Here is a 14,677-nt window from a genome sequence, read left to right as displayed (position 1 = left end):
GCGGACGAATGGTGGAGATGGGAATGGATACCGCTCACGCGGTTATTTTCCGCAGTAAGTTTAAGAAAAATCATGTATATGTCTATATGATTCAAAGGTTTCAAGTATGTATGTTTAAAAAGTATACGTACATATGTATGTTAAGAAAACCAAGGTTGTAGCTAACAACCCTAGTTTTGAGTATTTAAGTTTTAGAACGTTGCAACAGTACATGCAACAAATAAATGAATTTTAAACATGGCGATTTAAATGAGTAATTTTAAAAGGGCTTTAAGATGTACTTGAATTTAAGATTTCTCACGAAATTCGTTTTAAAGTCAAAATTAAATGGCCCGATTGAATTGGCTAGTTTTAGAAAGGCTTTTAAAGAGTATTTGAAACAAGAGTTCAAATGCTACTCTGTTTGAAAGATATTTCTAGAACATTTTATTTTAACTGAAATTAAGAAAAGCTTTAAGAAATTTAGTGATTCACTTATTTGAAATTATTGTTACAAATTATGAAAGTATTCCTTCTTATATTAAAAAAAATGTTGCGCAAATTTTAAGAAACCCCAGTAAATACAAGTTAAAATTTAAGTTACAGTGGCGGCCTCATAATAGGATCGTCACATCTGAACAGTTTGCAACTAGGAGGCTCGGATTATTGGAAGGTTAAGCATGTACCGTCAGTTGTTTTCCAGTATCGAATTCGTGGCAACCATTATGTGTCATACAAGCCCGGTGAGCCTGCATTGTTGGACCGTGTGAAAAAGTTAGTAAGAACCACAACTAATGTAGATTTATATGGCCGTCAATTGAGTTTCTTTTAAAATGATGACGAAGAATTGGCCAGAACATCGAACGCTGATTGGAGCGGCCAGTATAGTTTCTGCACTGATGATTTTGAAGACTGATCCAAGGTAATTTGGTGCGTTTCAATTTTTTCTTTCCAAGAGAAATTAATCTTTAATATTTTGATATTTGTTCTTTTCTGTTCATAGTTGGAAAGAAGATTTTTTTCCTTGGCTCAAAAATTTATAAATAGAATTTTCCATCCCTGCTTTCACTAGTCATTTTTAGACATTTATATTGATTTTACTAACATCAGTCTTATTGCTCTGTTTTATTGGGAAGACAAATTCCTCGAAGATTTGGACTAAAGGCCAAGCTGGAGTCATTTTCTCAAATCAATACAAGATCGTCCACAGGAACATGGTTAATTGTTGTTGGTCATCGCTCTGTTTGTGTTTGTTTCTTGTCAATTTGATTTCTATGGTTTGTCATCATTATGTTATCTGGTCAGAACTTGTCAACAATTGACAAATGCTTGAAATGTTTCTCTGAGTCAATAATTATGAGTCTGCTGATTATTATTTTGTTTAGTCAACAATTGATCAAATAATTTGATTAATAAAAGGCAAATGTGGGAGGAGATATGCTACATACATATATATATATATATATATATATATATAGCAAATCAACCTTATGTCATCACTTGGTCGTTTAATTAGCTGATGACCCTTTTCAATTAGGGGGAAAAAAAGCTGCACCATGAAGTGCAGACGATACTCGACATCTATATCAAATTACCATTCAAACAACAGATTATTTAACTCCTATGGAATCTTCTTGGATTCCTTTTTTTATTACATATAAGAGCCATGAGTCTCACCTTCATCATCTCTTATTTCCATCTTTTACCAATATAAAACCTGTTAAGGCTCTTCTCATTTCTGAGTAGTTTTTTCCAGGTATAAAAGAAAATCAACATTCGATACTGCTTCTAAATTTCCATTTTCCAACAGCAATTGATACATTTCCTTAATTTTTATCCTTTCTAATACTAGATTTTGAATCTGGAGTGAAGTAAACGCGATCACTATCACTCCCTACCGTCAATTGTAACCAGTCAATGGGGAGTTCTTTTAATCCGATCACGAAATTAACGGCACTAATTTCTGAACTGCATAAGATTTTTTTGTTTTTGTTTTTTCAGTGTGTTTATTATGAACTAAATTATGTAAACAAGTTAATTCAAATAAAATATGCCAAGCTACAAGTTTAAATTTTTGTAGAGGTACATACAGAGATATCCCAAATAGATGCAAACACATTTTCAATGAAAAAGAGAAATGCGGTACCTGCTATGAAATTTGATTAGTGAACGGAAGACCAAAATGATACTTTTTCAAGTTGCCATTTTGAACAAGGAATCAAACATCTTTATAGATAAAGGTCCTTTTTCATCGAACAATAACGGTTAAAGTTCTTGATGACGATCAAGACTTATTTCTTAAACTGAACTCCGCACGAACACACTGTTTGCATGAGGGTGAGTATAAAGACTGCACTTGCCACACCTACCGCGAAAATAGTCAATGGAGAGCTGAAATAGTCGTGCTTTAAGGTTGCCATCCATGTGTTCCACGGTTTATTGTAATAATCATTCAGGCCATCACACAGATATTTGAAGTTGAAATGTTTATGGCGCAGGATACTTCCCCTGGCAAGGTTATTAAGGGATGCCACGACCGCTTGAGCATCAGGAAGCTTACTCTCAAACACTTCACTCTGAACAAGCAACTGAACATCCTGGGTGCTGTTGATGAGACGGTTGAGGATGAAGACATAATCATTGATGTAATATTCAAGAAAATGGCGTTGCTCAAAGGCAAGCATATTCAGAATAAAGCTTTCTGTCGAGGTACGTATTCGTAGACGAGGAATCTCCAAAGTTCCTTGACAGAATTTTATGTCTAACAAGCTTCCAGTTGATCTCTTAAACTTGACTCCAGCATTGTACAACTCTGTCAGATTAGGTATTGTTAGAGTTTTCATTTTGCGTTTACTTGGTCACTGTGTTGGAACATGGCATTGCCTAAAGAAGTCAACAAAATGCTTGATATCGGAATCGCCAATCTTTTCCAAGATCTTCGTTTCTTCACCCAAGTAAGCTTTAGCTTGAAAGAATTTATAGGTAATCTTTATTAGAGCAATTCTTTCATTACTCCGGTGAACATTTAATTTTGTCAGTGGAAAGAGATCTTCAAATATGAAGAATGGAAGCTGATTTTCCAGCAACATCATATCATACCTTATATCCGAAAGCTTCAACGGTTTATGGAATATGTGGTCATCTTTATCTATCTCTTTCCTGCAGAAGTTCCTACACAAAAGCTCAATGACAAAGGCAGCATCCACAAGGATCATTTCCACAAATTGATTGCTATCTATACGTTCAAAGGTTTCAGAGTAATGGCTACGCACTTTCTGCTCCCTTTTCTTAACGAATTCAACGTATTGCTCCAGGTTTATCTTGGTTCTATCGAGAAAACTCTTCAGATAAAGCATTTTGTCTTCTTCCATGGCCTCCAAACCTTCATTGCCGTGGTGAAATTGTGACGACCCTCCTATGAGGCCGCCACTGTAACTTAAACTTTAACTTGTACTTACTGGCATTTCTTAAAATTCATGAATTTACAATCAATAGTTAATGGTTCAAATTTGTCCTGAATCTTTATTTTTCTTTTATGACTGAAAACCATATTTGTTTTCTTTTTCAATAGAAAAGGGAAAGAAAGTTTTTAGATATTCGCGATTTTAAGATACAATCAATCGAAGGGATTGATCCAATCCAAACAAAAAAGGAAGGGTTTCTTTTAGGAAAGGGATTAAAGAAAACGGGATTCAAAATAAAGTACAATAAAAAAAGAAGCAAAAGGGGAAATTTTGTCATATATTTTATATCGTTTTGGCGGCATGGCCGAGCGGTAAGGCGGGGGACTGCAAATCCTTTTTCCCCAGTTCAAATCCGGGTGTCGCCTAATCAACAAAAGAATCGAAATACTTTATTTTGTTTTGCTGATATAACTTGCCAAATTTTTTTCCAGCAGAAGCAAGTAGAGGAAAAGGACTCTGGATACTTGCTTGATTCTAAGTATCTGGGGGGTTCTACTCTATAAAATGCTGTAAATACTTTCGCTAGGGTTTAGGAAAAGATTATAGTCGTCAAAAAGAACTGGTAAAGTTTGATATGATAGCGCCCTTCCACTACTAATGTAGTGTCTACTGATAATGTAGTGTCTACTGACTGGGTCTTGAATTAGATTGGATAGCCGGACGGAGAATCTAATGAAATTTTGAGTTGCGGAAAGAGCAGAAGATACTTTGTATACATACTCATGAAAGTCTCTGAGTACTCTGACATTCATTCAATAGTAATTCGGTTGAATGGCTAATTGGCTTTTACTTTAACTTAAATTTATATTTATATAAACTTTTAGTTTATATACTTTTACTTATTTATATATTATATATTAATATATTAAAGTTTTAACTTAACTAAAGTACAAAAATAAATTTGAACTTTTCGATAATCTCGAGTCAAGAACGTAATAGGACGTCTTCGATTGGTTCATAGCGACAATCGAAGATGGTAAGATTGAGATCAAATAAAAGGGAAAAATCGAAAAGAAATAAAATAGGAGTATGCGATAGATAATGATCTAGCTTGATTCTATATTTTTATACTTTTGAATTAATGAAATGAAGGGCGACAAAAGAAAGAATAGGTCTTATTATTCTGACATATTATTAACATTCCTTTGATACTTTTGAGACTTCAAGGGCTGTCTCTGCCTATTTTGCTTGTACTTAATGTTTTCCGATTATACTAGAGATCTTTTAGTATAATCATTAGAACTTGGTCTAATTGGATTTATTGGATTTTTTCATCAATGGTGTTGGATCAGAACCCCCTTTTGACTCTGCGCTGGTAATTCTACTATTATTAGTAAACAATAATTGAATAATTCCTTCATAGAGATCGAGGACATAATTCACATGGATATAGTAAGTCTCGCTTGGGCTGCTTTGATGGTAGTCTTTACCTTTTCCCTTTCACTCGTAGTATGGGGAAGAAGTGGACTCTAGAAGTACTACTAATTGAGTTTAGGAATCAAACTGTATCAATTTTTTTTATAGATCGTTCTGCAAAGACTTTTTTTTTTAATTCACTATTTCAATTTAAAAATTGAATTTCAAAAAATTTTCATTTCGAAGTTATATGTATTGGATTCTAGTGGAGTAATGTATTCTATAAATAACATATGAACTCTTTCAATCAAACAAATATTTCAATTATTCCTATGTTCGTATTTCGAAAGTACTCCAAATGGTATGAAATCTTTTCCAATCGAATTCTTCATAAATTTTCTATATCGACAATGAGTAAGAGTAAGAACGAAAGCCTTTTATATACTTTACTTTTTTTTTTACTTTTTATTTGTTATTTTTTTCCGTCTTTCCTCTTCAAAGAGAAAAGAGTTCTGTTATTACATTACGTGGATACACTTTTTTACGGGAAACAACATAGACATAGTGGTTGTACAAGGAGATACTACACATAAGAAAATATTGTCTTGGGCAAGTCACATATTGCGCACTTACCATTTGTTTTATTATTTTAAAAATTTTATTTATGCTGGTCTTTTTTTTTCATTTCATATAATGGTTGAAGGGTTAAAATTGGTGAGGTTTATTAATCCTTTTCGAAATCCGAAGAAGTTCCCATGGAACCTCTGGATACTCTGTCAACTGGTTAATCAATTACTTCTTTGTTGGAATGCTAACAAGAAGATTACTTGATTTTCTTTTATTATACCCATACCTCTTTTTCTTTCATTGATTTGATTCTTTTTTTCAATGGATATCGGAATTCATATTAAAAAAGATAAGAAATCTAGGAATTAGAATCGTAAGAGTAAGAGCTGTCTTTCGATTATTTCAAATTGATTGGAATCAACACAAATCAAATAAATCAAATAGAAATAGATGAAGCAAAGAAATAGGATTGGGACATGACACTATGTACATTCTATATGGAATTTATATCTATATAATGTCAATTGATATATATTAAATTAACCTGTATCGTCATACAGCAAACTTTATACAGTACAATAATAATACTAGTATGGTAGAAAAATCGTTTTCTACCATACTATCTAGTATCTCATAGAATACTGCTGATTCTAGTTCGATGATTTCATTTAAAACGTGAAATTTGAATCCTTTTTATTTTATTTCTTCTCTTCAATCATTGATAAAAACTAAAAAGTCACAAGTTTAATTTAAATTAATCACTTTGACTTACTGTTTTTACGTATATTATAAGTAAAAAAGCAGTAGGAATTAGAATGAACAGTGCAGTAGCAATAAATGCGAGAATATTTACTTCCATAATTTCATCCTTTCGTTTTTCTTTAATTCGCAATAACTCGGGATTTAATCCCATAGAGATAATAAATCTTTTGTCTATAAATTCAATGAGATGAATTACATCGAGATATAATCGAATCGGATCAATATCATGAATAACAATATCTGACAAATTGATTCATCGTCAAGAATTGAATAATATAACATAGGAAGATCTTTTATCCATATCGAATTCCAAAGTCAATTTTGATACAATCAAAAACCCCTTTACTTTAACTTTGATTTATATTTTTCATTCTTTTCCACCCTTTCTTTCTATAAACTAGCGCCCTCCTTGTACAATCATTTGATGAAGTATCATCTAACCGCTTTTACACTTATCATTGGTTCCAAACAAAGCCAAACAATAGAAATTAAAAAAATAAAAAGATAAAAAGAAAAGGGATTCCTGTTGGCAATGAAATTCTACTCTTTGTACTTTCTTTCACAGAACAGAAAAATGGAAGATGAATTGCTGTATTTTTTTATTGGATTTGGATCCATCGGGACTGACGGGGCTCGAACCCGCAGCTTCCGCCTTGACAGGGCGGTGCTCTGACCAATTGAACTACAATCCCAAGGAAATAACATAATAAAATAAGGTGTACAGTATACATATTCTTATGTTTTTATTCAAATACTTTCGATATGGATATGAACTTTAGCAAGAGAGGCAGTGATTACTAATAATCTTGTCGTTATTTCCAAATTAATTGGATAGTCAATCTTTCAATGAAAAAGGTCTTTTTTTTCTTTACTCTTTTCATTAGACTTTACACTTCCAGATCTTGATATGAATATAGATCATTAGCAAGATCAAAACTTGTTGGAAAAAAGAAAAATAAATAGAGTAATAGCGATAGGGATAAAGATATATCAATATCAGAGATTTTGACTGGGATCGAGCATTTCTGGAGAACAACAAATGGCTTATATCATTTCATGGTGGATCGGCGAATTATTGGGCCGAGCTGGATTTGAACCAGCGTAGACATATTGCCAACGAATTTACAGTCCGCCCCCATTAACCGCTCGGGCATCGACCCGGGAAGAATCAATCCAGGCTTAGTGATAATCCACGATCAACTTCCTTTCGTAGTACCCTACCCCCAGGGGAAGTCGAATCCCCGCTGCCTCCTTGAAAGAGAGATGTCCTGAACCGGTAGACGATGGGGGCATACTTGCCCAACCGTCATCATACTATGATCATAGTATGAATAGTTTTTTGAAATTGTCAATATAATGGAATCGTATGACTCAACGCGAAGGATCTTTCTGTCTTTCACGATTATAGAGAATTCTTTGATTATTTATATTCCTGAATCGTTCATTCTAATCGACATTTTATAATTCCATAAATAAATCTATTTTCTTTTTTTCTTTAAATTTAGAATTTAAATAATATTATTAATAATTTCAATAATTATTAATAATGTTAATATTATTTTATTTAATAAATCTTTTTTTTTTTTTCTTTTTTTTCTAAGAATTTGGTTTGGGGGGCAAGCTGAATCGCTTTATTAATGATTCGATGAAATAGTTTGGATCTAGGTTGAATTGGTAGGTACCTGTATCAATCAAATGAATTTCGTTATGATGGCAATTAGAATCTGTCTTGAAACAATTCCTTGCATTGATTGATATTTATGAAATCAAATATCACTAAACCCCCTTTTTTTTTACTTATACTTACAATTTTTTACTTATACTTACAAGTATATCCTATACTCATTATGTAAATCAAATTTATCGTTCCTGAATGAACCACTATACGTTTAAGATATATTATAACGTATACGATGTATTTATATACATATAATATGTATATAGACTAAACACATAGTGATTAGTGGCTTATTCAGGAATTGAATCAAATATGCCCTTTTAACTCAGTGGTAGAGTAACGCCATGGTAAGGCGTAAGTCATCGGTTCAAATCCGATAAGGGGCTTTGTTTTTTTCATAAAACTAGCACGGTAGTATTCATATTTGAAGGGAGAATAGAGATTTTATTAATATTTTTCTTTTTTTTAATAAATAAGTAAGAAACCATATTAATTCATTATACTATTAATTATACTATTTATTATAGTATAGTAATTATAGTTATAAGGTTGAACATTTGCTATTATGTTTATAATAATCATATATTATATTTTAATATTATAATGAATAGTATTAAGTTTATACTGAAAAATAATAAGTTGTCTACTTAAATTTTATGGTTCGAATCTTTAGTATTCTATTATTTATTACCTGTGTCTACTATTTAGGCAGAATACCGTCACCCATTCTTACTAAGAAACTGAAAGAAACGGAAGAAAGGGGGGAAAGTGAGGAAGAAAGAGATGTAGAAAAAACTTCAGAAACGAAGGGGACTAAACAGGAACAAGAGGGATCCACCGAAGAAGATCCTTCTCCTTCCCTTTTTTCGGAAGAAAAGGAGGATCCGGAAAAAATCGATTTTAAAGAGACACGATATAAAAATAAACCCGTTTATGAAACTTATTATCTGGATGTGGATCGGAATCAAGAAAATTCGAAGTTAGAAATATTTAAAGAAAAAAAAGAACTCCTCTGGTTTGAAAAACCTCTTGTGACTATTCTTTTCGACTATAAACGCTGGAATCGTCCATTTCGTTATATCAAAAACGATAAATTTGAAAATGCTGTAAAAAATGAAATGTCACAATATTTTTTTCATACATGTGAAAGCGATGGAAAAAAAAGAATATCTTTTACGTACCCACCCAGTTTGTCAACTTTTTTCGAAATGATACAAAGAAAGATGTCTCTGTTCACAACAGATAAACTTGACTCTGATGAATTATATAATAATTGGAGTTATACTAATGAACAAAAAAGAAAAAACCTAAACAACAAATTTATAAATATAATCAAGGATCTTGACAAAGCTCTAGATAGTAAATTCCTTATTTTGGATGTACTAGAAAAAAGACCTAGATTGTGTCATGATAATACGAAAAAAAAATACTTACCAAAAGTATATGATCCTTTCTTGAATGGGGCATACCGTGGACAAATTAAAAAAAGGTTTTCACTTTCAATCAAAGATAAAGTTTCCATACAAAATTACATAGAAAGAGGTTGGATAAATAAGATCCACGGTCTCTTTCTTATTATTAATTATTTAGAATTTGAAGAAAAAAAACCATTTGATAGAATTGATAAAAGATTATTATCAACAGAAATGAATTTTTTCTTGAACTTAATCAATGAATTTAATGGAAAACCAACATCAAGTTTAAATTTTAAAAAATTTTATTTACTTCCTGAACATAAACAATTACGAATTAATTTAGAAGGACGAGAAAAAAAAATAAGATTTCTATTTGAAAGATTTCTAACGGATCCTAACAATAAAACAATTAGAAAACAAGCTATTGGGATAAAAGAAATCAGAAAAAAAATTCCGCAATGGTCATACAAATTAATCGACGATTTGGAACAAGAGGAGGGAGAAAACGAAGAAGCTTTGGGAACGGATTCTCAGATTCGTTCAAGAAAATGCAAACGTGTATTGATTTTTAATCATGAACTCGAAAATACCAATGGTTATAGTAATTCCCAAGATACTAATAATAATGATGAAAGGGACGACATTGCTTTGATACGTTATTCGCAACAATCGGATTTTCGTCGAGACATAATCAAAGGCTCAATGCGCGCTCAAAGGCGTAAAACAGTTATTTGGAAAACCTTTCAAGCAAACGTACACTCCCTTCCTTTTTTGGACAGAATCGACAAAGATGTTTATTTTTCTTTTGATATGTTGAGGCCGATAAAAAAAAAATTTCAACATTGGCTATGGAAAAAGCCAGAATTCAAAATTTCAGACTATAGAGAGAAAAAATCAAAAGATAAAAAAAAAGAAAAAGAAAAAAGAAGGGAGAATGCACGTATAGAAATAGCGGAAACCTGGGATAGCATTGTAGTTGCTCAAGTAATAAGAGGTTTTGTATTAGTAATCCAATCAATTCTGAGAAAATATATTATATTACCCTCATTGATAATAGTTAAAAATATTGGTCGTATACTATTATTTCAATTTCCTGAATGGTCGGAGGATGTAAAGGATTGGAAAAGAGAAGTGCATGTTAACTGCACTTATAATGGTGTTCAATTAGCAGAAAAAGAATTTCCGAAAAACTGGTTAATAGACGGTATTCAGATAAAGATCCTATTTCCTTTTCGTCTGAAACCTTGGCACAAATCTAAGCTTAAGCTACGAAACAATTATAAGGATCCAATGAAAAAGAAAGAACAACAAAATGATTTTTGTTTTTTAACAGTTTGGGGAATGGAAACTGAACTTCCTTTTGGTTCGCCCAGAAAACAACTTTCATTTTTTGAACCTATTTTTAAAGAACTCAAAAAAAGACTTATAAAATTAAAAAAGAAATGTTTTAGAATTCTAATAATTTTAAAAGAAAGAACAAAATTATTTCTAAATGTCTCAAAAGAAAGAAAAAAATGGGTTATTAAAAATATTGTATTTCTAAAAAAAATAATAAAAGAACTTTCAAAAATGAACCCAATTCTATTAGTTGGATTAAGAGAAATAGAACTATATGAATTGAGTGAAAGCAAAAAAGAAAAAAATTTGATAATCGATAACGAGCTAATTCATGAACCGTCCATTAACATTCAATCTACAAATTGGACAACTTTTTCATTAACAAAAAAAAAAATACAAGATCTAACTAATAGAACAAACACAACCATAAATCAAATACAAAAAATTTCAAAAGACAACAAAAAAGGATTTATAAGTCCACATATAAATATTAGTTCTAACAAAATGAGTTATAATGATAAAAGATTGGAATCACCAAAAAATATTTTGCAGCTATTAAAAAGAAGAAATGTTCGACTAATCCGTAAATCAAATTATTTTATAAAATTTTTCATTGAAAGAATATATAGAAATATCTTTTTATTTATCATTAATATTCCTAGAATAAATGCACAACTTTTTTTTTATTTTTTTGAATCATTAAAAAAAATTGTTAATAAAACCAGTTCCTATAATAACTATATTTACAATAATGAAAGAAATCAAGAAAAAATTGATAAAACAAATCAAAAGATAACGCAGTTTATTTCGACTATAAAAGAGTCACTTTCTAATATTAATAATAAGAACTTGGAAACTTTTTGTAATTTATCTTATTTGTCACAAGCATATGTCTTTTACAAATTATCACAAAGCCGGGGTTTTAACTTTTTTAATTTATATAAGTTAAGATTAAGATCTGTCTTTCAATATAATGGAGCTTTTCTTTTTCTTAAGAATGAAATAAAGGATTATTTTCTTGGAACACAAAAAATATTTCATTCCGAATTAAGACATAAGAACATCCCCAATTATGAAATAAATCAATGGAAAAATTGCTTAAGGGGTTATTATCAAAATAATTTATCTCAGTCTAGATTAGTACCACAAAAAGGTATAAATATAGTAAATCAACACTCTATAGCTCAAAATAACCATTTAAACAAATATGATTCATATGAAAAAAAGCCATTAATTAACTCCGAAAAAAAAAATGTTAAAAAAAAATATAGATATGATCTTTTATCATATAATTTTATTAATTATGAAGATAAGAAAAACTCATCTATTTATGGATTACCATTACAAGTAAATAATAACCAAGAGATTTTTTATAATTATACCGAACATAAACGAAAATTATTTAATATGCTGGTAGGTATCCCTATCAATAATTATCTAGTAGAAGATAATATTATAGATATAAAGAACAATCCGGATAGAAAAAATTTCGATTGGATAATTCTCAATTTTTGTCTTAGAAAGAAAATGGATATTAGGGCCTGGATCAATATGGATACTGACGCCAACAGTAATAAATATACTAAACCTAGGGCTAATAATTATCAAATAATTGAGAAAATCGACAAGAAAGATCTTTTTTATCCCACGATTCATCAAAATCAAGAAATGAATCCATCAAAAAAAAAACTTTTTGATTGGATGAGAATGAATGAAGAAATACTAAGTTGTCCCATATCGAATCTCGAACTTTGGTTTTTCCCAGAATTTTTGATACTTTATACTTCGTATAAGATTAAACCATGGTACATACCAATCAAATTTCTCCTTTTAAATCTTAATGTAAATGAAAATGCCAGTGGAAATAAAAATAAAAAAACGACTGGAAAGAAAAAAAGAGATATCTTTATATCAATATTTTCAAATGAAAAAAAATATCTTGAATTAGAAAAACAAAATCAAGTAGAAAAAGAATGCGGAATCAAAACAGATTTTGAATCAACTCTCTCAAATCAAGAAAAAGATATTGAAGAAAATTATGCGGTATCAAAGATGAAAAAAAATAAAAAACAATCCAGGACCAACATGGAAGCGGAGTTTGATTTCTTACTAAAAAGGTATTTGCTTTTTCAATTGAGATGGGACGATTCTTTAAATAAAAAAATGATCGATAACATCAAAGTATATTGTTCCCTGCTTAGACCGATAAACCTAAGAGAAATTACTATAGCCTCTATTCAAAGGGGAGAAATAAATCTGGATCTTCTAATGATTCAGAAAAATTTCATTCTTACAGAATTGATTAAAAAGGGAATATTACTTATTGAACCAGTTCGTCTGTCTAGAAAAAATGAAGGACAATTTATTATGTATCAAACTATAGGTATTTCGTTGGTTCATAAAAGTAAACACACAATTAATCAAAGGTATCGAGAAAAGGGCCATGTTGATACGAAGAATTTTGATGAATTCATTTCAAAACATCAAAAGATGACTGAAAATCGAGACAAAAATCATTATGATTTGTTTGTTCCTGAAACTATTTTATCCCCTAGACATCGTAGAGAATTGAGAATTCTAATTTGTTTCAATTCTAGGAATAGAAATGGTATACCTAGCAATGCATTTTTTTGTAATGAAAATAAGGTAAAGAGTCCGGTTTTGAATAAAAGCAAAATAAATCAAAATAATATAATTAGATTAAAGTTCTTTCTTTGGCCTAATTATCGATTAGAAGATTTCGCTTGTATGAATCGCTATTGGTTTGATACCAATAATGGCAGTCGTTTCAGTATGGTAAGGATACATATGTATCCGCAATTTAAAAATGAACTTAAGCGTGTACTGAAAAAAAGTGAAATACGGATTGATTTTATTTCCCGTACTATATTGCATATATGAAGACAAATAGATGCACACCTATATTGTTTTCTATTCCATTATGATACACGATACTAATTTAATGACATATCAATATCTAGAAATAATGCAAAAATCTTCTTAGTTTATTTTTAAATTTTAGATATAATTTTTTATCTTTTGTGAGTGCAGACAACTATCTTTTTGTTTACCTATTCGAATACAATTTTCAAATTGGAAATTATTCACAAAATTAAGATTATTCACAAAATTAAGATTATTGTATTGTGTATGCCAAATAAAAAAAAAAAAATGAATAACATTATTATTATTGATCAATAAAAAAATCTAGCAAAGCAATAAGGGCCGGTGGGGGGGAAGATTTCATTTTATGATAAAAAAGTCATTCATCTCGGTTATTTCACACGAAGAAAAAGAAAAAAACAGGGGGTCTGTTACATTTCAAATACTAAGCCTCACTAATAGGATACGAAAACTTTCTTCACATTTGGAATTGCACAGAAAAGACTATTTATCTCAGAGAGGCCTCCGTAAAATTTTGGGAAAACGCCAAAGGATGCTGTCTTATTTGTCAAAGAACAATAGAATACGTTATAAAGAATTAATTAATCAGTTAGATATTCGGGAATCAAAAATGCGTTAATTTGAATTTGAGGAAGCGTTTTGAATTATTGAATTATTTGATTTATTAGATCTTGATTTTTTTTTATTTTAATGAACTTATTTTCGCTTTTCAGTAATTCATGAAAGAATCAATCGAGGAAAAAGAAAAACCTATGAATATACCAGCTCCAAGAAAAGACCTCATGATAGTAAATATGGGTCCCCACCACCCATCAATGCATGGTGTTCTTCGACTCATCGTTACTCTCGATGGTGAAGATGTTATTGACTGTGAACCAATATTAGGCTATTTACACCGAGGAATGGAAAAAATTGCGGAAAACCGAACAATTATACAATATCTGCCTTATGTAACGCGTTGGGATTATTTAGCTACTATGTTCACAGAAGCAATAACCATAAATGGACCGGAGTTGTTGGGAAATATCCAAGTGCCTAAAAGAGCCAGCTATATCAGAGCAATTATGTTGGAGTTGAGCCGTATAGCTTCTCATCTCGGCCTCTAAAGGCCCCGTTTGGCTGAAAGCCGTAGCTGTTGTTTTTCTTGAAACTGTTTTAGTCAAAAACTGTGCCGTTTCGGGAATCTGTGTTTTAGTACCTCTTAGGGTCGGATT

General features: G+C 30.7%; 2 protein-coding genes and 3 non-coding genes across 5 annotated transcripts; 2 read left to right on the top strand and 3 right to left on the bottom strand.

Moving 5' to 3' along the window:
- Positions 1 to 2,270: 2,270 nt before the first annotated feature.
- On the bottom strand, positions 2,271 to 2,822 carry LOC21387527 (UPF0481 protein At3g47200). Its single transcript, XM_010090316.1, has one exon. It carries the CDS (start codon positions 2,820 to 2,822, stop codon positions 2,271 to 2,273), a length of 552 nt encoding a protein of 183 aa, XP_010088618.1.
- Positions 2,823 to 2,837: 15 nt separating this feature from the next.
- Positions 2,838 to 3,350, bottom strand: LOC112093715 (UPF0481 protein At3g47200-like). Its single transcript, XM_024172690.1, has one exon. The coding sequence runs from the start codon at positions 3,348 to 3,350 to the stop codon at positions 2,838 to 2,840; it is 513 nt and encodes a 170-aa protein (XP_024028458.1).
- A 387-nt stretch (positions 3,351 to 3,737) lies between these two features.
- TRNAC-GCA lies at positions 3,738 to 3,808 on the top strand. Its single transcript has one exon. It is a non-coding gene; the product is annotated as a tRNA-Cys (tRNA).
- Positions 3,809 to 6,746: 2,938 nt separating this feature from the next.
- On the bottom strand, positions 6,747 to 6,820 carry TRNAD-GUC. Its single transcript has one exon. It is a non-coding gene; the product is annotated as a tRNA-Asp (tRNA).
- A 1,300-nt stretch (positions 6,821 to 8,120) lies between these two features.
- TRNAT-GGU lies at positions 8,121 to 8,192 on the top strand. The gene has a single exon. It is a non-coding gene; the product is annotated as a tRNA-Thr (tRNA).
- Positions 8,193 to 14,677: the final 6,485 nt, after the last annotated feature.

The sequence above is a fragment of the Morus notabilis genome, unplaced genomic scaffold, assembly GCF_000414095.1.
Source record: "Morus notabilis unplaced genomic scaffold, ASM41409v2 Scaffold1489, whole genome shotgun sequence".
In the NCBI taxonomy this organism is placed as follows: domain Eukaryota; kingdom Viridiplantae; phylum Streptophyta; class Magnoliopsida; order Rosales; family Moraceae; genus Morus; species Morus notabilis.
The sequence above is the reverse complement of the archived record's forward strand: the minus strand, read 5'-3'. Positions and strand labels throughout refer to the sequence as shown.